The following is a 26531-nucleotide window of genomic DNA, read 5'->3' on the forward strand; positions in this document are numbered from 1 at the left end:
ATGCCTTTTATTTCTTTTTCTTGTCTTAGTGCACTTGATAGCAATTCCAGTACGCTGCTGAATAAGTCTGGTAACAATGGACATATTGTCTTTTTCCCAATTATAAGGACAGTGATAGCCATGTTCACTACCTTGACTGTGGTGATCATTTCATGGTATATACGTATGTCAACATATCACAGTATATATTTTAAATATGTGTAGCTTATTGTATGTCAATAAACCTCAAGGGAAAAAAAAGCTGAACTATCAGAAGTGTCTGAGAAGAATTAAACTTCCAGCTAACAACCAGACAGTTTAAGCCTCCCCATCATCACTTACTTCTGCACCATTACCAAAATCTGTATGAAAGAGTATAATTTGAGTCCTGTCAGAACATATTATTGTCGTTGGCCTTTCTTTTTTGCCCTCATCCAAATCTTGCCTCACCTTTTTGCCTTGCTTCACTTTTCAAGTTAGTGGAATTCTATCTAGGTGAGCTGTCTTCACAGAAAAAAATTCCTATGCTCTTCAGGTAAAATAGTTTAAGTAAAATAGCTGGGTGTGGAGCCTGACGTGTGGCTTGAACTCACCACCGTGACATTGAGACCTGAGCCGAGATCAAGAGTTAGACACTAAACCGACTAAGTCACCCAGGCACCCCCAGGTAGAATAGTTTATTTTGAGCAATGCATTCTTCTTTATTGCTATGTTCCAGTAATGGATCATGTTCAACCTAGTTTTAGTGATGTCTGAGATTACAGTTTTTCTATGTTAAATTTTTGTTCAACAGAAAACATGGTTATTATTGAATTTTAAGAGAAATCACTAAAATGTCCATCTTAAAACCACTATGTCAAATCTTTTGCCTTTTTTGCTCACAAATTCAATTACAGCTCTTACATCCTACCACTCTTACTTCCCGGTCTGTTCTTCTGAAGTCTGCCGAATCACTCTAACTCAGGAACACAGAGAATGCAGAGCATGGGCCTGCAGTTAGGCTCTAGGTTCAACTTCCCACTGATGACCTTGGGGAAGGCTCCTCCACACATATAAGTATACAGCTCAATGAATTTTGAAAGTAAACACATCATGTAGCCAACATCTATGTCAGAAAGTTGAACATTACCATTGCCTCAGATCTTGTATTAGAAATTAAAGTTTGTGGGTGACCTTTCTTTTTATGACAAAACAAATACTATGTTAAAAAAACTATAATAAATCCAAGAAAATACAGAAAAGTAATTCTAAAACTATCCCCTGATGAATGCATAGCCTCTGTATTTTGATGCCTATTCTACACCTGCCCTACTGAAAGACAACAGAAAGTAGAGGTATGGGATAGGAATAAAGAATAGGGATACATTAGAATAAAAAAACGAAAAATGACTCCAGCATAAGGGATTATTTTATCAGGGTGTTGCAGGAATTTGAGTTCAGAGCATGGCGGATATAGAGAGCTGGAAATGACGACTCTGAGAGAGTGGACTCAGTCTAGGATGATCAAAGGTGGTATCCCTATGGAGACAGGGACAGTGTCTACAGTGCATGACACAGAGGGTGAAACTATAGATTCTGGTAATATTTTCTTCTATTCTGGGAGAAGAATCAGGGGTGGTGGAGGATCATTCTCCTCAAACCTTTCTTGTCTCTATAGCACCTTCCATCTCAGCACTCTGTCCTTGGCAGATCTGAATATTTCAGGAGACTCCTAATGAAGATCCTTCTTGGTATTCACACTCAGAAGATATTCCTCAGGGGGAAAAAATGAGTTAAAAAAAAGGGGGGAACACATACCTGCTCTTTGACCTCAATGTTATGCTCCCCTTCCAGAATAAGGGTGACAGCTTGCATAATCTGCTTTCCATGAGTACTCATTATTTTATCTATATGCTGTAAAAACAATGGGAAATCCACAGTTATCATCTGGGGAAACAAAGAAAAAGATCATAAAAAGGAACAGAAAGCTTCTAAGTTAAACAACATAACGCGCAACTGCCTGAAAGAGAACACCATTGCACACAGAACTAGAGGCCAAAGAATAGTGTTTATTATAGCATAAAACTGCATTTTGCCTTCTGTGTGTGTGTATTTATGACCTGAAGTGTAAAAACAACATAGACTTGGCCTGATAGAATACAGAAAAACAATTACTGGGGATCCTCAAGCCCAAAGATATTAAAGAAAAAGGACCTTTAAAAATGGATGGGGAATGGGGAGAAGCCAGAGACATGGAAAATATGGCACAGATTTACTAATACCCTGGGGTACAAATGTACAAAGAAGGCTCAGAAAACAATTGAGGCACAAAGGAACCACCCGTTTCTTCATTTATCTGAAGGCCACTGACACTGTTGCTCAGGGAACAACAAGAGGGACCCCAGAAAAAAGGCTCAGCCTCTCCTGCTTTGATATATACCCACCGTTCCCTACACTGACATCTTCAGAGGTCAGTCCAGTAAATGTTGGCAGCGTGGGGATTAGTCCATGGAATAACATTAAGAAGGATTCTCTAGAGGGAAAGAAGAAGTGGCCCCAGGGGTAAGTGATTTAGGCATAAGAGAAAGCCCATTCTAGCCAGCAAATCAAGTAAGAATAAAGTAACAAATCAAGGCAAGCTCATATCCAGCATGGAGTAAGGAGAGGGAGACAGGACAGGCAGTGCAGGAGTGGAGGGTCAGGTGGCTCTATGGTAAAGCAGCTCCCAGATCACCTATGAAGGTGACAGGTCTAGATATCAACTTCTCAGTTCTCTGGGAAGGGACAGCATTTGAACCACACTTCTGGGCAGATGTTGATGGGAGAAGTGAGGGAGGGCAATGTTTTGCACTGCATATGCAGGGGCAGCTAATGTGGAAACCTGGATGATTTTACTTACAGGCCGAGTAGAGAGGAGATTTCTAAGAAGTCCCAATGTTTTCATCAGCACATTCAAATCTGAATCTGATAATAACCGGAACAGCTGTTCAGTACTCAAGCTTCGTAAAATATCTGCTTTTATTTTTTGTTCAGCCTGAAAGGCCATATTCTGAAAGGATTAAAGAAATTTCAAAAATAATGTTTAATTTGCTTTATTAAATTATATTTGATAGTAACTGACAATTTTCAAAGTACAAACAAAAGCTGCAGATAACTTAAGTCACATTATTTTTCTGATTCCCGTTAATTACCTATAATTCTGTCAAGAGAAAGGTAACTATCAATCCTATATATACTCCTGTGTAAGGAATAGGACCACTTACTGATATGAGCATTTCAGTGTCTTAAGATTGTCCAATAAATTCAAAATCTACTGTTTCTTTTAAAAAATTATTAATTTATTTAAACTGAAAAAAAAAAATAAAGCAAACAAACAACCTCCGCCCCCCAAAAAAACCCAAATGAAAAAACAATTCACCCATTTCTCCCACCTCCCATTCCCTGCCTCTGGCAACCACTGATCTGTTATCTGTATCTATGAGCTTGGTTACTTTTCAGAAATGTTTCTGGTTTTCAAGTTGCCTTCTGTGCACTATTTTTTTTTTTAAGTAGGCTCCACACCCAGTGTGGAGCCCAATGTGGGGCTTGAACTCACGACCCTGAGATTAAGACCTGAGCTGAGATCAAGAGTCAGATGCTTAACCCACTAAGCCACCCAGGCACCCCACCTTCTGTGTACTTTAATAACAAAATTACTACTAGTAACTATCCTGTGCCACCCATTTTGAGAATGACTAAAAAGCACTCCCTTATTATGGGTGAAAATAAGTAGTGGGTTTTGTTAACTTTACTGGCACTGAAACACCTATTGTATTCACAATGCTATGCTAGGTGCTGATAAGGCAGGTCTACATTACACAGGAAGCTCTCCAAGGTAGGAGGTGTATCCAAGCTACTAGCAACCCCAGATGGCTGGTATCTTTTTTGCTTCTTTTTCTCCTTCCTGGACACATTATGGATTACCCCAGCTTAACCTGAAGCTATAATACCATGTCTGAAGAAAACAAAAACACAGCAAATGCCAAATAACTCATAAATCAACTTTTGGTATAAAAATCTTTTGTAAACTAGAGGCTTACTATAATATGTGGTTATTGCCCTACAGGAACTTTTTTTTTTTTTTTAAGATTCTATTTATTTATTTGAGAGAGAGAGAGAAAAGGCAAGTGCGAATGGAGGGAGGGGTAGAGGGACAGGGAGAGAGAATCTGAAGCAGATTCCTCCCTGAGCACAGAGCCCGAGGTGGGGCTCAATCTCACGACCCTGAGCTCATGACCTGAGCCGAAATCAAGAGTTGGACGCTTAACAGATTGAGCCACTCAGGCGCCCCCAGCCTTATTTCTAAAATTAAGGAGCTAAAACATGCAAAAGATCAAGTTACCTAATAATGTGAGGCAGCATGGCAGAGAGAAAGAGTACTGACTGGGCTGGTGTCAAGAGACCCAACCCGCAAATGATTCCAGGGCTTTATACTTGGTGGACAGAGAAGAAAGCAGCTGGTTATATGGTAACTGATGAGAATACGATAGTTAATATGGATTTGAGAAGTGGGATGATAAGTTCAATTTTCAACAACAAAATTGTACATGTCAGGGAGGCCTCAAATGAAGTCTCACACGCCATTTAAGTGATAGACCTGGGGAGTAGGGAACAATTACGTCTGGGTGTGTATATTTCAAAGTAACTTCTATTAAGGGGAGCTGAAACCATGAGAGTAGATGAAGTCCCTGAAACTGAAGTGTAAAGGAAATTGGAAACTGGGAATTGAAACTGGGGAAATATTCCCTGAGAAGGAGGCTGAAAAGGGGGCTAGGTAGAAAGTGAGGTTAAAAAAAAATTAAGTCCTGGGAAAGAGTTTCAAGAAAGAGGAGTGCTAAAAGCTAACACAAAGTTTAGGAGAAAAATAACAGAAACTACTGGATTTGGTACTTTCTTAGATGATTATTTCTATCCCAAAGTTTGTGTGAAAAGACAGCAGATATACTCAGAATAGGGAAAAGAATACGACTTTGAATCAGGTTCAGAACCCACTGTCATCACTTTTTAGCTGTGACATCTTGGATGATTCATCTACCCTCTAAGTCCCAGATTCCCAATTGTGAGGTGGATATAAACCAATATAACTTAAAATAAGAATTAGAGATAACAATTAGAGATAAACACATTGCTTAGCGTCTGGTACATAGTAATTAAACTATAACTACTATAATTATATTTGAAGAAATCCATGTAAATTTTAATTTCAATGTATTTTAATAAATCTTGTTATATAGTTTTGACTTCATAATTATATAGTTTTATAATTTAGATTATTATAAATTATTTACTCGAAAATTTTAAGGAATTATTAAGCAAATATGCATCAATTCTGTTGCATTGGGCAAGTTATTTAATCACTCTATGCTTAGTTTACTCATCTGTAAAATATGAATACTCCCTAGCTTATTTCAGAATTGTTACAAAGAGCACAGGAGACATGAAAAGACTCTGTCAAGCAGGTAGCTCTAGGCAGGTTATCACTATATTCATGATGAGGAAAATTTGTTTTTTCCCAAAGTAGATGTCCAATTTTAACACCTGTCTGCTTTTCTTGATAATAAACAGGAGAACTGTGGCACACAGTGGTCACACAACTTGCTTATATTCAAATCCAAAAGCTGAATGAATACTAAGTCTTCTAGGTCTGAGGTCATTAGAAAACTGGGCCAAAATAGTGACATTTATTAAAAAGCAAATTTCAGACATTTCAAATAACATATTCTTTAGTTTTAACTCTGATAACAGCCCCATCCCCTTTACACATGACGACTTATATAAAAGAGTAAAACATACCATTAAAGCCCAAATTCCATTCACTCGCAAAGCAGGATTTTCACTTTGGGTTAATCCACAAAGTAGTTCTACAGCTCCAGATTCTAAAATTGGCTGTGATTGGAAAGGAAAAAAAGCACAGTTTTAAAGTCAGGTTTTTGACTAAATGTGCATAAACCCTGGCACTCTGCTTATGATTTCCTTCTTACTCTCACCCAATTCCAGGTAACTTTCGCAAAGCAGGGACTGAGGTGGACATAAATACTACCACAAGAAGGGCAAGAACAATGAGGTCTCCCACAAATTCAAAAACCAAAATCGTCCCAATCATTTCTCTTTTCTTTGTAGCTCTGAAAGACTCAGGAGCTGTCCTAATTTCTGTACGTTTTGCACATGCCCTTATGATTCCACTATCTAATTCCACACTCTCGTTCTGTCTTTTGAGTGCACCTGTGTGGTGCACGGGTGTATCCCATGTGTTCTTCACAAGCTGGGACTATGACAACATGGCTGGTTTACATGAAACTGACATAACCAAAATGTCTTCTTTCCAAACTGTCAATGTTATTCCAAACATGCTGCAGAATCCATCTTTTAGAACTACTTTCAGGACTACCTATCAATCATACAAGCAAAACAGCTGTATACTTTTATAGTCCTATCACATTCTACCCCTAAAATAGCATGCTTTAGCCTGACTACTCATTTTATTTATGATCCTTGGCTGAAAACAGGGTTTGATAATTTCTAAAAAATTCACACCTTTGAGGACTGATCTACTGTCACCAATGAATGCTTAAAAGGCCCCCTGTCAAGTGGACTCTAGAACTGTCTTAAGCAATTCAGACTTACATAGGAAGAAAAAGGGCAGTGACTTTCAAGAAGACATTCTGAAGAAGGATACACATTCCTCTACTTGTACAAATTGGTTTTGTTTCTTTTTAAATTTTTTTTGAGTATAGTTGACACACAATGTTACATTAGTTCCAGATGTACAACGTAATGATTTGATAGGTTTATACATTATGCTGTGCTCCCCACAAGTGCAGCTACCCTGTATCACCATACAGCGCTACTGCAATCCCTGTTATTCCCAAGAACTATTCATTCCATAACTGGAAGCCTGTATCTCCCTTTCCCTTCATCCATTCGGCCCTTCTTCCCACCTCCTGTTTTGTTTTTTATTGTGAAGTAAGTTTAAACTTATGAAGTAGCAAGAATAATATAAGGTGCTTCCACCACATATTCTTTACCCAGATTAAACAATTACTAACATTTTGCCGTATTTATCGTTCTCTCTCTCCTTCTGTAGGCCCATATCCACATTATTCATCTTTTTCTGAACCATTTGAAAGTAGAGCATATACGTCATGCCCCTTTACCCTTAATACTTCAATGTGTATTTCCTAAGAACAAGGATATTCTCTTAGAATCACAGAACAGTTACCAAATTCAGAGAGGTTAACATTAAAACAATACTTTTATCAAATCTATAGCATATGCCAATTTTGTCAACTGCCTAATAGGTGCTTTTATAGCATTTCCTTCTCTTCCAGTTCAGGATCCAGTTTATTTTTAATATAAAAAAAATCATATTATTGACCCTACGCCTGCGCTCATCTACCTTACTTCTAACTATCTATATATGCTGAAAGTGGATCTGAGGGAATACAAGTGCTGTTCGGATGATGAATGGTATAGTACTCACTGCAACCAGATCATCGTCATGCCAAGACCCCCACCACTGGAGCAGAGGAAAACAGATGGAAACTCTGGCATCCTGTCTAGACCTTCTCTTCCTTCAGAGTAACTACCAGTCTCTCCCCTTATGTTCCAAGATTTTTGCTTGTTGAATAACTGTCTCTGAACCTCCATCTTGTTACTAAATGCCTTCCTAATTACCAGTCAGAAGCCTACAGGTGTTACTATGCTGAAAGGAAATTCAACAAAATTGGAACTACTAAATAAAGGATAGTGTCTAAACCTCAGCTCACAATTAGGCAGACCAGAGATATTTTAACATGATGAAACTAACTCTATAAGGTTCCCTTGTCTCCTTTATTAAAGCTTATTGTAGTTTTCCCCAGTATAAAGACAATACATGCTCAAATAACGTGTAAAACGTATAAAAGGGAAAAAGTATTTCCACATGTAATCCCTACCCAAACAACTACCACTAACATTAAATATTAAAAAGATAATTTTCCTGGGGCACCTGGGTGGCACAGTCAGTTAAGCATCTGACTCTTGATTTTGGCTCAGGTTTGGCTCAGGGGTGTGAGACTGAGCCCCACGTCGGGCTCCATGATCAGCGTGGAGCCTGCTTAAGATTGTCTCTCTCCCTCTCTGTCTGCCCTTCCCCTCACCCTCCCTCTCTCTCCCTGGGGGGGAAAAAAAGGTAAAAAGATGATATTCCAATGCCAGCAGTTATCTCCCTGGAATGATTTACAATCCTGGTTTAAAAAATTGACCCTTAATTTATTCTTTAGTATATACATTTTGAAAATAATCTATTACTTTTGTAATCACATTTGTAGTTGTAGGCAGTTTAGATTAACGGAGAGCTAAAATATCTTTTAAATAAGTTGCATATGCCAGGCAGAAAAGGGAGAATAGGAAATTAAATCACATTTTAAAATGATTTTATTTGCACACCCCCCCAAACAATTCAGAAGTAGTTTTGTTTTTTTAAAAGATTTATTTATTTATTTGAGAGAGAGAATGAGCCAGGGGGAAGGGCAGAGGGAGGAGAGAATCTCAAGCAGACTCCTTGCTGAGTGTGGAGCCCAACACGGGGCTGGATCCCATGATCCTGAGATCATGACCTCAGCCGAAACCAAGAGTCAGACACTTAACTGACTGAGTCACCCAGGCACCCCCCACAGTAGTTTTTACACTCCAATCCTAAAATTTCAAAGTCAACCTGTGAAAATTATTTGACTAAGCTCTAGGTAGACTGGGCAAAGTCTGGGAAGAGAAAATCAATACTAACCTCTTTGCTTGGAGAAAATTCAAGAAGAAGATTACATAGCATGGAAGATGCTACTACTAGGATTTCATCTGGTGCATTTTGTAAAACCTATGGAATTTAAAAAAGGGATGCTATTAATGGTTTGGAACGATGGAGGTGAGATCATAAGAACAAAGGAGAACCAAAAACAATTTATCTTTCAACTTGACTTTTCATATCGGATAGTTAGGAAAGATCCACTTGTGATCATGTCAAACTTTACCTGGTGCTCTAATTATGACTAAGGCCCTCACACCTATCTTGCTGGAGAAGCTACAGCCCCACTGCCAGGATGGGAGGTGCTGCACAGAAAGAGATAAACACATAAGTCAGGGAGGGGGTGCTCTATACGAAAAGTGTGAATACCGTGGGACTGCTTTAGGACAAGTTAGTTCAATTTACTCCATCATATGAGGCCACTTATGAAACCACAAATTGCCCCAGAGCCTGAAACGTTCTGATGTGTGTCTCTAGAAGGACTTGTCTGACCAAAAGCAGGGATGAGTCAAGCTACTACACTGTGGGGACTGATTTTCAGCACTGGAATCACAGCCCTGGTTCCCAGAACTTGAGCATATTTCTTTGAGTCTCTGAATTGAAGAAAACAGCACCTCCTTGACAGGAATTTTTAAGATTAAATGTGATATGGTGAATGTTAAGGGAAGCAATATAACATGGGAGTAAAGAACACAGACTTCCTGAATGCAAATTTCAGCTCAAACATGAAGTGTATGAATTCCTTGGCTATAAAATAGGGATGATGGTATTGTTGTAAGAATTAAGATATGAAAAGATTTTAGAACAGTAACTGGCACACGGTAATGGCTATAAAGTTTTTACAAAGGTAATTTATTGTTGTAATTGTTATCATCAGGCACATAGTAGGTATATAGCAAACTAACTGCCATGGACTCTCAACTCAGAAGACAACATAGCACAATGACAAATGTGAGTCACCATTAGCTATTATCAGAACCTGTTGTTTCTAAGAGTGAAGCCTTCATAAACACTGCCACTTATATGCAATATCCACGTCAACGAAATCCTGTGCATTTGGGATCAGATCAGGATCAGACTCATGATCCCAAAAGGAATCTTAGAAACTCTTGTTATACAAACTGGAAATGGATCATCACAAAAAACTTCAGAGTTCAATGTATGACCTGCTTTCTTCAGCTAAATCAAGTCTGAAGTTCCCAAGTTAAGAATAAGCAAGAATTACAAAACAGAAATAGTTGTCCTGTATTTTAACTCTCCTGTAAACTGTCAGCTAATTGACAAAGATCAAATTTCATATACTATGCATCCTGACATCTGTGTTTCCCACAACTCCCTCTGAGATCATATAACCCTTCCCTTCCATTGCCCTTCATCCCTCAGGTACAAAACCTACCCATTTTTTAAGGCCATCCCCATTCCAGAAGCCTCTTTGAAGCCCTTCAGTCAGAAGTCATTCTATCCTCCACTGAATATCCCCAGCCTTTTGTTTGTGACCTCTCCTGGGACCCTTATTACTATCTACTATTCAAATTCTTTGTGCAGCCATGCCAATCTCTTTTTCTATTAACAAATCTAAGCTTCTTGACGGACTAATCTATCTATGGTCTAATTTATTCTGGCCCATGTCAACTGAACGGCACTGCACAAAAGGGGTGCTCAATGAATGTGAATTAAGAAAAATAATCATTTTCCAAAATTATACTATTTAGAATCATTGTTTGAAATAAGTGAGTGCCTACCAAGGCTTTAAAACATTGCTTTGCTTAATACAATTCACTTTAAAAATACTACTTCTTGTTACATAGAGATTAGTGTGCTTTTATTAAGTTTTATTTTCAAATGAGATAACACTTAATGATAAACTAAAATAGAATAGATTCTACGAAAATTTTAAAAGCATTTACTCAACACGGTATAAGATATAACACTGAAACTCAGAAGCTGACATCTAACACTGACCAAATAGAATTTCACCAAAATAAGGAAAAAAATACTCACAAATAAAATTTTTAATTAAAATCTAATGCCTACTTTTCTGTAGTTTGCTAACCAATAGTTGAAAACATGGCAAAGCAAAAGGGTAAAAAAATCAATAAACATGCAAACAGCCTTAAACTAAGAGAAACCTAAAGGTATCCGAAATAAATCACTGATTTACTTCCAAGCTCAAGCTTTTAGTATTATACTCTGTGCAACAAAGTAGTAGTTTGATAGTAACTATACTCACATGTACCCAAGTGTACAAAATCCTTCTAGACTGATCACTAAACTTGTGTCTAGGTAGAACTAGCTAGAAACAATATGTTGCCCCATTTCTGATTCATATGATACAGGGGTACTGAGCTGAGCAATTAGAGAAAATGGCTCCAGATGAAATGTTTGGAAGTTATTTTGGGAACTAGGAAGCATTTTAAAAAATCTTGAATGAACAGAATCAATAAATCGAGATTACATTGCTATGCAAAAGGTGTGATCTAAAACAAGAAAGAGTGCCCATAGCAAAATAGCTTTCCTAAAGAGAGCACTGGTCTAGCTCTTTCCCCCAGTGATCATACCCCACACCCCTTCTATTATAGTCATGAAGACATCCTTATGCTTCCTTCATGGACCATATGTAGTATTTTTGCTCATGCTATTCCTCTCTCTGAAAAATCTTCCTGCCTTCCTTTTTCCTTCAAAGCCCACTTCATATTATTCTTGCCTGAAGCCTTCTCTGACTATTTTCTGCCACAATGATGCCTATACTGTAACCTGAAGCTTTAAGATGAGGGCAAGTGCTCTGTAGTAAAAAAATTCTGGTAGCCTCACTGTACCTAAGAGGTTTTCACAGTAGGTAATGAAAACCAAAAACCAAAACGAAAACCTTAAATAAAAATTTCTGTTGATTAAACGCAAGGTGTGTATGATCACTTAAAAAAAAAATGGAGACCAAGTTGACCCACGGTTCTGTAATGTATCTGGGGATAATATTAGCAGCAACCTAACACCTCATCTAAGTCTTGATTCAGATTTATTTGACCTAAACCACTTTTTTTTTTTTTTTTGGCCCTGAAGGAAAGACATAATACCGAAGAAGTTATTTTCGTGTAGAGAAATAAGAGATAACATTGTGGTAAAAAATACCCAGGAACTGCCAAAAGATTAAGAACATGTTATACCCCCTAAATGACTGATTCCTTTCCTTTCTATAACTAAAAATTAAAGACTCTGGATGAAGCCTAAAGTGTAATACCAAACACACAGGGGATCAGATGAGTAAAGTTTTATTTAATAAAAGAAAACTAGGCATCTGCTTCCCTGTCACGCTTGAGATGCTGACCTTGGAAACACGTTCTGCAGATCTAAAGATGCTTAAAACATCAGAACTGAGGAGATAAATATCCAAAATCCTTCACACAAAACCAGTCATACTCCTAGACCAGGAGTGCTGTCAGCACCTCGGCTCACTATAAAGGCTCTGTGGGAATGGGTGCTACTTGCTTTCTTCTTACCTTCATTAAAGGTTTCCACACAGCGTGATCCTGGAAACTGGTTCGAAGCTGCTGCACAGATCTAGATAAACTGTGCAAACATCTACAAAGAATAATCAAAATTAGCTTCAAAAGAAGCCAAAACTTTTACTTTTCAAACACACTGCTTGGAATTTCAGTAATTACTAATACGCACTTCAAGTATATCTATAGAAAGTGTTAATTCAACTACTTCGGGACTTCATGGGCTTTCCAGGCTAGCTTCTCTGCTAAATGATGTTATACACTGCATAAGTTCACCTGAGAATACTTTCGAGTAACATTTGGATTCTGCGCTTACTTGGTGAAGGTCCGGAAAGGAAACAGGTTAAACACACGGCAAAGGGTTTTTATTCAGACCATTTAAAGCTCATACCTGACGGCAGCTAACCGCACCTTGACACTAGACTCAGACAAGCCAGTCACAATTCGGTCCATCATATTTTCAGTCTCAATGATCTGGAGAAAAAGGTTAATGCTGCATAAATAACAACACAAAGAGGACAAATTTCACTGCTTGTAAATGCAAGTATGTTAACATCCATTAAAAGTTTAATGTTGTTTTTAGCAAGAGTTTTTACATCTGGAATAATCATTTTGTTGTAGGGGCAGACAGTTCATCCAAAAGGAAGGACTACCCACTAAGGACTTGTCAGATTGAATGAAAGGCATGAAGGGGCAGATTATGTTTCTTTGTTTATTTTTTAAAATACTTAAAACAATAACTACATAGCATAAATATTGCAGAGGTGTCACATGAACAGTACTGAGAAAAAGTAAAAGATGTAACTGAATTATCATTGGGCAGGTTCCTGCCAGAGTGAGAGTCTAGAAAAGTCACGTTTCACACTCAGCCCCTTATGAAATGAAATCTGTGGGTTTCTGACAGAGCCACCCAGTGGCTATTTTCTTACCAAGCAAATGGAAACCATGCTAAATATTTAGAAAAGTAACCCTTGCCATCTTTTTACTGTTAACACTAAGTCCTGTTACATGTAATCACTACGGTCACAAAGTTTTTTTTTAATTTAAAAACAAGATAGCCTACAATTGTCCTTCATTAAGCAATGTATAGATACAAAATACATACTGTGTGGAAGAAATTAAGCTTAACTTGTGTGGTCCTACGGAAAAACCACCTATTAGAAAAAAAGCTAATACAATCACAGCCAGAATGTTAACAAAATAACTAACATTTGTTAAGTACATCTATGTGCTGGGCGTTGTGCTAATAAGCATATTACATTATCTGATTTAACCCTTTTGCAGGCATTATTATGATTATTCTCATCAGCCTATTAGGAAACTGAAGGTTCTAGATGATACAGAGCTTGCCTGGGATCACAAAGCAAAGAGGAGCCCAGGCATCTGACTCCAGAGTCCTGATACTTGGCCATGCTTGTAATACGACCCTAGTTAGAGAAGTACTCCTGTGTTCACAGGGTAGTCCCCAACATGAGTGACACGTTAATGGGAGTCATTACTTCCACCTGGAAAACACCTAGCTGGGAGAACACGTGGGAAGAGCACCTGGGTAGCTTGAAAAAAAAAAAAAATCCCAGGCCAATTAAATCAGATTCTGTGGAGTGGGTTTCAGGCACCCACTTTTTTTTTTTTTTTTTTTTAAAGCTCCTCAGGTAGAGTCCAGTGTGCAGCCAAGGCTGAAGATCACTGACCTAGACTAAAATGAAAGGAGTTAGAAGGCAGACTTCAGAACAGGAAAGGGTGGGAAATCTCCAGATGGTCAAGTCAAATGGGAAGCTAAAACACACTGCTGAAATTAACAGTGATGGGGAGAAAAATATCAACTATTAAGAACATGGAGCCACACTTTAGCTATAGGGTAGGAATGGTAATTTTTATATAGTGATTTGCAGGTTCCAAAGTGACAAAAGAAAACTTACATATTGATCTACTCCTCTCCCCAGACCAAGCCTAATCTCACCCTTACCTTTATGCACATCACTCAGTCCTGTCTTTTAGCCCCTTAGCTCCTGTTTATCTACTCTTGACCCTTACAGACCTTGCTCCCTGACCTGTATGCTTTGCTCACTTAGTAGAGATTCCCCGATTCACTGTTCTCCTACCACACATTCCTGTTCAAACCACTGATACTACAGTGGAAGTCACCAAACCTGGCAGCCTGCTCTCAGTTTATGCCATCCCACCTTGGCGGGACCATCACTGCTGCTCCACCAGCCCTGCACTCATCTGCACAAGCGTCCCCTAGCTCCCAGGATGGTTACTTCCTACTTCAAATTCTCCCACCACCTCATGCCCTAAGTCCCTCTGTGCCTACCTCATTTTTGCAGGGGCCTTGCTTTCTTCCTCGGACACAAGTTGTCTCAACTTCCTTCTTCTCACTAGTATGTCTCCATATTTCTCTTCTTCACTCTTTGCTGAAGTTGGGTACTTCAAGCTCAAAGCCCTTCCGCCTTGATACAGAAACTACTTTTCATACCTCTTTCTTGCATCTTTATTCTGCCCATCCTGTTGGATCCTTCTTGCCCTGCCCCACTGCCTACTTTCACCTCAACTTAAAAGACAGAGTGCCCTAAATTTAACCTCTTTAAGCTATAGTCCTCTCACCCCTTCCCTTCCTTAAATGGACGCATGTCTCAAGGCTCCGCTCATATCTCACTTGACATATATGACACTGCTGGGACTTTAAAATCAGCTTGATATTCCCTAATCTAAAATTCTTTATTCCAAGAATAAAGTGGTGGTGGTGGGAGGTGGGAACCCAAGATTACTCTCCAAGAGCTGAGAAATGCTATTAGACTGGCTCCAGGTGCTTAGGAAACCTGGGCATGGGCAAGAATTTAAAGAAGCTTCTGGATAATGTTTATTGACCACATCCAACGAAAGATGTAAATCTGCCAGGGGACAGGACAAGAGTAGCAATCATTAGGCATATAGATTTGCTCTATAATCCTGACTCACTTGACCTCCCTGGGCCTTCAGTAAAATGAAGGGATAGAGCAATGATTATTCTACCTCCAATCATTTGTAATCAGCATGTAAATGAAAATCATGTTTGTCTGGGCAAAACTATCACGTTATTCAGAAGCAATATGGGAAGATAGAGTAGAAGAGACGAGATAGTACAGGTCTAGTTAGATAAGGGGTCAAAAATTAGGGAGCAGGCAAGTCTAAGGGCAAATAGGGCACAGTTCCTATTTACATGCCCACATTTACTTATTCAGTGAATATCTGAGCGCCCACTGAACGCTAGGCACAGCTTTAAAACTTGAAGATAAAATGGTGAGGGAGAAAGCCCTTGTTCCCACCAAACTTACAGTGTAGGTTAAGCAAGTGCAATTAACTGAATGAGTGCTATGGCACTTGAATCAATGGTAGCAAAAGCACTTTAGGAATGACAGGGGCCATAGGGCTTAAGGCAGACAGAGTGAATTAAGTGTCTACAAAGGTAAGTGGGAAAAACATCTATTCTCAGAATGGCTGGGAAACGGCCATTAATGACCATCCCACAGAATACTGAGGCTTAGGCCAGGCGATAGTGGAGAACTATGTTAGCAGCCAATCATTATAACATTAGAGCAGAGCTTCATGCTTTAAGTTTCCTGGGGGTGTGGTGGCTGGTATTTTAGAGTTGGAGAATAGCTATAAATTGGCTGATAAACCTTTCCCCTGATTTAGGATATAAAACAGTAGGACTAATTGGAGCTATTTTCTCTTTCTGGCACAAGGTGACCCTTCTTAGGTTACAGTCTATCAAAATGTCTGCAAGTAGGAGGCCTGGATTTGTATCCAAACTTGTTGTGGAGGGGCTTTAGTAACCCTGAAAAGCCCACTACTAGAATGACTGGTCCACCTTCTCCATCAAGATACCAGCCTGGGAGAAAAAGGGTGAAAATAATGCAAAATCAGAATGTGAACCTAGGATTCCAATCCAAAAAGGTATCTTGAAAGGCTATGTGAATGAGCAACAAGATCAAACTGTGGTTTTGTATTCTTGAGACCATCTAAGCAGGGATAAAAGGAGCAGTATAGTGAATACACTGACCAAAATAAAGATATACAAATGTGATTATGACGCAGAGAAAGGTCTGGAATCACATTCAGAGAAAAACTTTCATGTCAGCTGAAAAGGAGTTGGCAGTGGCTGTTGCCATAGATCTTTGACCCACTGAAGGTCTAACAGAGCATCAGATAACTTTTTAGACCTGGGTCAGAAAGCCAACCACAATAAAACATGTTCTCCGTGGTGCCTTTCAACAGCCCCAGCACTGTGCTACAAAGCCTTGATAATGATAGAGAGCCAAGTACTAGCCCCTATAAAGCATCTTAGGTCTTTCCAGAATATAAGAGCGATGTCAAGTGAAGCTTGAAGTTGTTCTGCCTTATGGTTTTGGCTGGAGATTCCTCAGCCATAGTTCAGCAAATATACCCTGCGGCATGGCTTGTTGAATTTGTTCTAAAAAAAAAAAAAAAAAAAAAAGGAAGGAAGGAAGGAAAGAAAGAAGAAAGAAAGAAGGAAAGGCGGGCCAGTAGGCCCTCTGTTACACACACTGTGCCTGGCCGGGAGTGTAAGTGGTGGACTGAATCTTCAGAGTGGAGGCGCCATTTCTCTTTCTCTGCTCTTCTAGGGGCCTGGGTTGTAAATTTAACTACAGAATTAAATCACAGAAAAATGCTGCATCATAAACTGACCAAGTTTTAGGTCAATGGACCAGTAGTTATGCTTTCTCTCTGCTGGTGTCTTCAGTCTTCGTGACTACATGCTTTTGCTAAGCTTTTTTCTCTGATATTGTAGCTCTTGCAGAGGTAGAAGAGGATCTGAGGCCCCTGCCATTGGGGCAGGAGAACCCTATGTATGACCTGTGAGAGAAAAGGGCAGTAAGCCTAGAGGGTCATGGGGAAAATGCAGAACCCAGATAACCTAAGGTTCATGGCACACACGGGAATGTTAATTAGATGAAAATGGCCCTGGCTTACAAGGGAATTCCCTAGCCCTCCATGAGCGCTAGCAGATTCATACCTTAGTTGTGCCCAAGTCATATACCATCTGTTCCTCAGAGCACATGAAGAATTTGGAAGAGTCAGAGTTAAAAACAAAGTCCAACTATTCTTCCAGCATGACCGAGGATGAAGCATTTTCCAGGTACTAGCAACTTCAGATTGGACCTTGAACTCTGATCAACACAGGTCAAGCAGAGGATGTAAAAACCAGGCAGATTCTTAGTGGTGTCAAGAAACTTCTCAGACAATTCAAAGTGGGTGGGCTTGGAGTCAAGGGAGTTGGATGGTAAAGTGGGCATTTTCTTAATGTCAACTATTTATACTAATGTGCACAATGGCCAGGCAAATACAATTTAATTCCAGGTAGACTTTTGTGAAAGTTTCCCAGAAAGTCTTCACAGAGGATGATAGGAGAGAACTGGCTAGAAAGAGTAAAGACTTGGAATCAAACTTTGTAAGTCAGAAGAGGCAGATCTAAGATCTAAACAGATAAGGTAGCAAATCCAGAAAGTCTAGTTAAAGCAGCAGAGACTAAGCAGCCAGGCAGGATGCAGAACAAGGAGGTCAGGAACAAAGAGTAGGTCTGGCAAGGAAAAAGGATCTACAATGGACACTGCACCTGTTGGGTGTGGATGGCAACCCTTTCGATTCGTAAGTGTCAATGTAGATGAGTCCCAGGATACACACTTGAGTCTTTCTGACCAGGAGCCAACTATTTAAGGTCCAGCCCCTCATAAAACATCTTTTTTTAAGCTGATGAGCCCTATGAACACAAGGTCTGTTGTCAATACAGTCAAGAGACTGGTTTCAGAAGATGTGGTCCATATAGACAATGGAATATTACTCAGCTATCAGAAAGAATGATTTCTCAACATTTGCTGCAACATGGACGGCACTGGAGGAGATAATGCTAAGTGAAATAAGTCAAGCAGAGAAAGACAATTATCATATCATTTCTCTCATCTATGGAACATAAGAACTAGGAAGATAGGTAGGAGAAGAAAGGGATAAAGAAAGGGCGGGGGGATTCAGAAGGGGGAATGAAGCATGAGAGACTATGGACTCTGAGAAACAAACTGAGGGCTTCAGAGGGGATGGGGGTGGGGGAATGGGATAGGCTGGTGATGGGTAGTAAGGAGGGCACATATTGCATGGTGCACTGGGTGTTATATGCAACTAATGAATCATGGAACTTTACATCAAAAACCAGGGATGTACTGTATGGTGACTGACATAATACAATAAAAAAATATTATTAAAAAAAAGAGACTGGTTTCAGAAACAGGGTAGAGGCTGGGGAGGAAGAGGAGGGGTTATGAGATAACAAGGTAGATGCTAGAGTGAGATAAGCATGTACAACCAGCTTATTTGGTAGCCTGAGTATGATCAATAGGCACCTGAGGTGGGATCCACTTCTAAAAATGGAAAACCAAACTTTCCCTAGGTTTTAGGAAGTGACCATACTGATTTTACCACAAAATACTTAACTAAAAGACATGATACCATGGACATCATGGAAATGCACTTAATATTTCTAATTCCTAAGTACATCCTTATACCAATTCCTTTATTAAAACAAAAAAGCAAAACAAACACTCCCCAACAGCACATGGCCTTCCACGAATCAAGCAAGGGGCAGCTGCAATGCTTGCTCCTAAAGAGGTTCACCTGGGAACCCAATTCCCCTACTGCATTCTTCTCAACGCCACTGATGGCAGCAGACATAGCTATCCGAAGGAATTAAATACATGTATGGTTAAGTTTTTAGCTGAATAATGTTAAGGGGTTTTAAAAATAAACTCATCCAACTTCTTTAGTTCATCAATGAGGTCTCTGCAATTCAGGAAGATTAAGTCACTGATAAAGGTTCTCCAAGCAAACTGGGGCAGTGGCAGGTCTCCACTGGGTTTTCTTACTTCTAGTGTAAGGTCCCTTCCAATTGATGTGCTTAAGGATGAGATTTTTGTTTAGCCTTAGTAACTAAAAATTGAGATCTGACTTGGAAAACTGGGGAAAAGGAGTAGATAAAGAGTTATCAGTGCTTAAAAAAAAGAAAAAGAAAAAGTTATCAGTGCTGTGGAAACTACAGCCTATATACTGACATCCTAGGCCAATAAAAATCAGTATGCTATATAGGAGAGCTCATCATTAATAAACTGAAATGACAAAGGGGGGAAAAAAAAACCAGGCACAATTCACAGGGCCCCCAAAGAGAGAAAATAACAAATCAATGATTCAACTTTGGTTAAGGGTAAACATGCAAAGGTCAGAGAGAATGGAAGCCAATGAAGAAAAGGTAAGCCAAGGAAACACAGAAAAAAGCCGCAAGAGTGAGTTTCACTGACTCTTCAATTCAATTCCCTGATGATTTGATCTCCATTCTAGAATCAGCATCTAGCTTCCGTAGACTCTAACTAAACAGAACTAATATTCTACTGTTCTCAGGCCATAAGCCCCATCTGTTCTGGATGAGAACTGTAGGCTTTCCCACTCACAGTCTATTCCACGTAATATCTTTGCCATTGCTCCAATGTAAGATTTTGACATTTTCCTCAAATAGTTTTAAAATAAAGGGTAGTTTTTTACCAAAGGCTCTTTTTTTCTAAAAGATACACAGCTTCTCTTAGGACAAATAACTCATCAACCCATTATATTCCTGAGTCTCAGTGAACATTTTACAAAGTATTTCCTCCCTTCTCTCAGTCTTCCATTGTTATCCACTCCCACGTTCATACCAAATTTCTCTAACTCCATGATCTTGGGACACAAGGGGTGGGAGGAAATAGTTACTTCTCTCAGCCAGAGAAGTAAAAGACAAAACATCCTAAGAGTTGATCTACAGGGCCTCCTTTTGGTCCTTCTTCTTGAAGGCATTGAATTAAATTAACAGCTAACCCTCTTACAGGCCTAATGGGAATGGTATCACTTCTCTTTGGGAGTGGAGGACAAAGAGGAGAGCATTATTATGGTGGGCCCATTCTTAAGCTTCTAGATTTCGTTCTTGTTTTTAGGTCTCTTTAAGTGGTATTTTGTAATTTCTACCTTAGGACCCTTTTCTTAATAGCTGAGCAGCTTAAATGTTCACTTACGTTAAATGTTTAGGAAAAATACTCAAAGTTCTAAACTTTTCTACGCTTTGGAAAGAAGTTGGTCCAACTTCTCCTTCCCCTAAAACCAAACACACTGTGTCAGAAATACTTATGATGTCTAAAAATAGATCAACACTTTATCAAAAAATATTTCTCTGCATATAAAAGTTCAATTTTTAGGGGCGCCTGGGTGGCACAGCGGTTAAGCGTCTGCCTCCGGCTCAGGGCGTGATCCCGGCGTTACGGGATCGAGCCCCACGTCAGGCTCCTCTGCTATGAGCCTGCTTCTTCCTCTCCCACTCCCCCCTGCTTGTGTTCCCTCTCTCGCTGGCTGTCTCTATCTCTGTCAAATAAATAAATAAAATCTTTAAAATAAAAAAAAAAAAAAAAAAGTTCAATTTTTAAAGCTCAATCACCAGCTTAATGGCAGAACAGAACATAGATAACTGAATTCTTTCATTTCAGCACATAAAAAAGCCATTAAAAATTACTTTAAATAATAGGACTAGAAACTTCCTCTCCACATTTTACTGTTTTCAAGGGATCTGAATGACGCACTGCCCCAAGAACTGTGCAACACAATGGCCCCGCTCAGTCCCTACTCCTCTCTATACACAGCTATGCATGCAACAGTCTTAATTATCCTGTAGGCTGGCTGGCCGAATTTTCATGTTCAGACATACACAATTTACTCAGTAAATACAAGCACAGCATCTACTATTTGTCAGGTACTGCTTCTATGGAGTTTACATTCTGGTTACAAACACTGTAGTTTGACAAGGGATAACTATTAAAAGAAGACACGAGGATTTCAAAATGTTGCCTTAAGTTTAAATCTATTCTATAAGGAAGCTATCTACAAAATAAAATGCTGAAACAGTACCTCTATGACATCATTCATTCTGGATGCTTCTAAAACATTAGTTTATAATATAATCACATCTAGACAGTGCCCTTAGAAAAACATTTCCAATTGATGTAGAAGAAGAGAGAGATGAAGATCCTTCATTCTGTGGGTCAAAACTTCTTTATAATAATTTTTTTTATTATATTATGTTAGTCACCATACAGTACATCCCTGGCTTTTTGATGTAAAGTTCAATGATTGATTAGTTGCGTATAACACCCAGTGCACCATGCAATACGTGCCCTCCTTACTACCCATCACCAGCCTATCCCATTCCCCCACCCCCCTCCCCTCTGAAGCCCTCAGTTTGTTTCTCAGAGTCCAAACTTCTGAAACAACTTATTTTAATATTTTGGAAGAAGGTGAGAATGTTTTCAAATAAACTCTTATTTTAGATGAGACTATTATATAAAGGGATGGACTCTTCCAGATTCACCCATAATGGGCTAAAATTACAGCCATATCTTAATCATAGCTGGCTGTACTGATCACAGCAAAACTGGCTTTCAATGTGGACAGCACTTTTTATTGCACACGAGGCCCTGGAATTACTACATAGCAATTTACTGTCTCATTTCCTTAACGACTTTAAATTATGAGCTCCTAAAAGGTACACACCAGTCTTCTTCAATCCTGGACACACAGGAGGAGGTCCGTATCATAAATGCCAGATGAATAAATATAGTTAAAGCATCTCACTACCTACTTTGTACCAAAAACTATTTGAGACACATTTTCTGAATCCGATGCTTTGCAACCAGCTAATAAAAGCTATTAAGTTCTCTCAATTTACAGCATTTTCTTTCTCAACTACTTTGACTATCGCACATTCTCCTGTGAATTTTCTTGCCATTTCATACCATAATTTGGCTCGAGTAATGGTATTTAACTTTACATGAGTAAAATAACAGTTAACAGCATGGGTTTTGGAGTCAGAGACTGGGATATGATGTAGGTGGTACCACTTACTATCTGGGTGTCCTGGTCAAATTGCTTATTTCCTGATCTGCAACAGCTATCTCACAGAGTTATATGAGATTTACGGGTGATAACGTGCTAATGCCTAGCACCATGTCTAGCACATAGTAAGTGCTCAATAAATGGTAGCAGTTATGTTAAAACTAGGTTTTCTAAACAGATGCTCTCTTGATGTTCATATCTGAGTTATATAATTTTTCCATGCCCCCATACCACGTAACCCAATGCTTTGTATGTCACAAAGGTTGAATAGATGTTTGCTTAATACATGAACTGGATCTTTATCTTTCTCTTTGGCATGGTGAAAAATCTTATTCAGGCAACTTTGCTAACCAATACACAGAGCCTAATAATGTTTCCTACCATAACCCAATGTACAGCTATTATCCAATTTGTCTGGGGTCCATTATATGCCAAAATCATTCAAACAAGGGAATCAGCATGTAGAAAAGTATCCAGTGACAATGTCATATCATCAACACTTGATAATGCCTCTCTCTCAGGAAGTTAGACAATTGATCTCTCCCTCCCCTGGCTTTGCTATGGCCCCATTTCTTTCTATAGTTCATTACAAAGAGGCAAACAGGAAACGCAGTTTTTTACCACACTGGTTTACGGTCATTTATATTTAGCTATGCATTATTAGCACAGGGTGGGCAAACTTATATTTCAGGGCTTTGTGGCATATGATTGTGTCACCAATTATTCAACCTGCCACTGTAGTGCAAAACAGCCACAGGCAACACATAAACAAATCAACATGGCTATATTCCAATAAAACTTTATGAACATTTTATCAATTATGTTCAATAAAGCTGACAAAAAGTAGAGAAAAAACACTCTATGGACATTAATTTGAATTTAATTTACTTTTCAAACATCGGGAAATATGCTTTTGATTTTTTCCCCACCAACCATATAAAAATGCAAAAACCATTCTGAACTGGCAGGTTATAGAATTATTACATAAGTACTAAGTACCTACAGGTATAGTTTGCCAAGTCCTGTGCTAGCATTTATAATCACAGGGAAAGGTGTAGTAGCAATGGTCCTCGTTCCTCATCACAAACTCAATTTTCTCAAGGTCTACTACTCCACAAATATTATATCATCCCAAACATTTCATTCATTTCCAGACAGAACATTCTGAAAACCCAACTCAGTCACTAATTCTAGTTCTACAAATCTCATAAAGATCATATTTTAACCCATCTCTTGGTTTATATCTGCCTTAGATTGTAAACAACAAACTAACCAACTTGTACTTGACATTTTGAGAACAAGAATTATAATTCAATGGTTTATGAAACTATAATAACACAATAATATAATATTCAATTTTATGTCTCCATTTAATGAAACTCTGAAATAAAAATTCATTACTTGATTTTATAAATACCTCTATTATGTATATAGCATTATCACTCCAGGTTTGCTTCTTTCAGTATGCTGAAGGCCAACGGTCTCAATACTGTGGGCAAGTAGCAAAACCTGGTACGGTCATGGTTAACTCTTTAAAAATACTTACCATCATGAAAGAATGTTGCAGAGTTCATTTAAAATTCTTTGGTAGATTAGCCTTAAGAAGATAACTAACAATTTAACCACGGATTAAGTCATGGAATTCTCAATTCTGCATGAATTTGCTATTATTCAGTAGCAAAGCCAAGTTCTGAAGGGTGCCACTTCTGTGGTACCGTTGAAAACCTTCAAAATGTTCGTTTCAGGCTTTTGTTTCAACATGCAGGCTAAGGCTCAGAAATAATTCCTTCCATCTGCCTGATTTCATGGCAGAGACAAACAAATACAGAATTCTGGCACTGTGCCTTTTAAATGACCATTTAAAATTACTGAACTTTGCAAAAATATTTAAAAATATAAATTCATGGTTTAATTATACTGTTACCTAGAAAACCAACTAGTAATAAAATCAAGCTACAACCAATGATAAAAATGTTCAAAGGTGAAATGCTTAAGCAAGTTTTTCATAGCAGAAAGATATTAGGAAAAACTGACCTGTATTTATAAATATATTTTAAAATCTTGTAAAATACAGAAGAACTTACATTTGTTCAAAATTTGAACATATATATTTGGGATATGATTTGATACAAATGATGACCCTTTGGAGAAATGACATCTGAGGCAACAATGGACAGCAGCACTTAGATAACCAAAGTCAGGCAAAACTTGGCCTCTTCACTTTTTTAAAGACAGCTGTTACCTAAGATTTCAAACAATTATTGATTTATATTGTAATATTCTACTTAACTCCAAGAAAAAATCAGATTTGGTGCTTGGAGAACAAGCTATAGCTATAGCATCAAAAAGTTTTAAAAACCAGTATTTTATATATGTTTTAAAATATAAGAGTAAAAATACATCTTCTGCTTAATGAGAGATAAACTAAAGAAAGGGCCTATGCTTCTGAAGTATAAATATTCTTTTTACTTAAATGAATAATAGTTTTGGAAATTTATAGCATAAACATCAGTATCTTCATTGCAAACTTTGTTTTTATTTATGCTCCAATGCTGTTCAGCTCTTCTAATACACTTAAAAATACATATTTATTTTTAATCATCCAATGAAGTCATTTAAGATATTCTAACAAATGCTTCCATTTATTGAGCACCTACAGGCACCCTGCTAAATATTTTAAATACATTAGATCTCATCCTCACAATGACCCTGCAGATATAACTTCCTTTGCTGGGGAAAAGAGGGTGGGAGACAAATTATCCTTCTTTTCCTTTTCCTTTCTTATTTTTCTCTGCCTTAAAAACAAAACAAAACAAACAAAAAAACCCACTGTTCAGTTGGGAAAAGAAAAAACACCTCCCCCTTGGCTACTTTCTTCACATTTATCATGTAAAACACCTGTGACTGGATAATTTTTCCCCCCACAAGAAACAAAAACTTAAGACTTCATGTTTTCAATTCTTGAAAATATAAAAGGCATTTAGAAAACATTAAAAATAACAAAAATATTAAATTATTAATTTGTAAATTGATTCAAGGATAGCTATATTGATATCACCATGTCCACTTTAATTGGTTCCCAATAATTCTTTGAGCCCCTAGCAAATTATCTTACTGTTCATTTCTTTCCTCTGACTTACTGAGGTTTTATTATAAATGCTGAGTTTTAAGGCTGTGTTTTACTGCTCTTTATCTCCCTCTGCTTTCCCTCCCCCACTGGACAATGTTTATACAATATAGGAAGTTCAATCAATCTATGTAGAATCAAATTACTCATCTTAAAAATCTGACATTCATTAATGGGGAGATAATATTTTATACAGATGTATATTACTTTACAGAATAGGCTGATTCCCAAGAGTCAGGCTAATTCTTAAAAACCAAATCATATTTTTATCTCTACGGGGAAAAAAAATTGATCCAGATTCACACTTATGAATGTTATAAATTTTTTAAACTCATATGTTTAGACAGCAAAAAAACCCCTAAGAAATAATGGTAAAAATCATTTCAAACTTAAACAACTACCATACCATGAAACACGTTCTCTTCGATCTATTATCAAAGTGAGAAGACACACCCTTGGGATTGTCTGCCTTTTGAAAAATGGGAGTTTCTTGCATTTTCTCTATGTTAAATATTGTGAAACCCCTTCCCTATATGATCAGATATAGATTTCTTGTATTTTAAAGCTCATGTCTTCACATATCTGTGTAACTGCTAATAAAGTTATGTAAGTTCTCAATGCAGAAAGGCCCATATATAATTGCATTAAGGGTGCTTAATAATGCAATTTTGCAATATGGTTCACTCATCCATTTGTCTATTTGTTCATTTTCTTCATTCATTTTTTTCATCTATTCATTCTTCAAATATGTATTAAGTGCCAACTACGCACCTGGCAATGTTGTAGATGCTGGGAATACAGTGATGAGCAAAACACAAAAAATCCCTGCCCTCATGGAGCTTACATTCTAGTTCCTCAAAAGGGATCTGCAGCTAAAATATAAGTACTCAAAATCCAAGAAGGAAAACTTTCTGAAAGGCTCCATCAGTCAAATACCTCAAAGGAGCAAAGGCTACAATAGTACTACATTTAACATTTGTAATGCGTCTTATTTTTATCAAAAGTAAAATCACATCATGTTAAGTTTATTAATTTCCTTGAATTTTAATTTATATTTACTACTTCTAATTTTCCTCAATTTACACCTTCTGATAAATTCTACTAGTTCCTTGGAGAGAGTAAAAGAGAAACAATCCTTTTAAATTTCCAACCTAATTGATGATATCAATTGATATCA

The 26531-nt window shown here is 38.0% G+C and overlaps 1 protein-coding gene across 3 annotated transcripts in view; it reads right to left on the reverse strand.

The window, feature by feature from the left end:
- Window positions 1–26531, reverse strand: part of ARMC8 (armadillo repeat containing 8) — a 103885-nt gene that overhangs the window by 13886 nt on the left and 63468 nt on the right. For all 3 annotated transcript variants that reach the window (XM_026497103.4, XM_026497106.4, XM_026497105.4), the window contains 6 exons: window positions 12665–12747; window positions 12271–12352; window positions 8762–8848; window positions 5791–5883; window positions 2858–3007; window positions 1777–1872 (listed from right to left, as the gene is read on the reverse strand). In XM_026497103.4, the coding sequence (XP_026352888.1) occupies window positions 1777–1872; window positions 2858–3007; window positions 5791–5883; window positions 8762–8848; window positions 12271–12352; window positions 12665–12747 (591 nt within the window). The remainder of the gene's footprint in view (window positions 1–1776; window positions 1873–2857; window positions 3008–5790; window positions 5884–8761; window positions 8849–12270; window positions 12353–12664; window positions 12748–26531) is intronic.

Source organism: Ursus arctos, unplaced genomic scaffold (assembly GCF_023065955.2).
Source record: "Ursus arctos isolate Adak ecotype North America unplaced genomic scaffold, UrsArc2.0 scaffold_20, whole genome shotgun sequence".
Lineage (NCBI taxonomy): Eukaryota > Metazoa > Chordata > Mammalia > Carnivora > Ursidae > Ursus > Ursus arctos.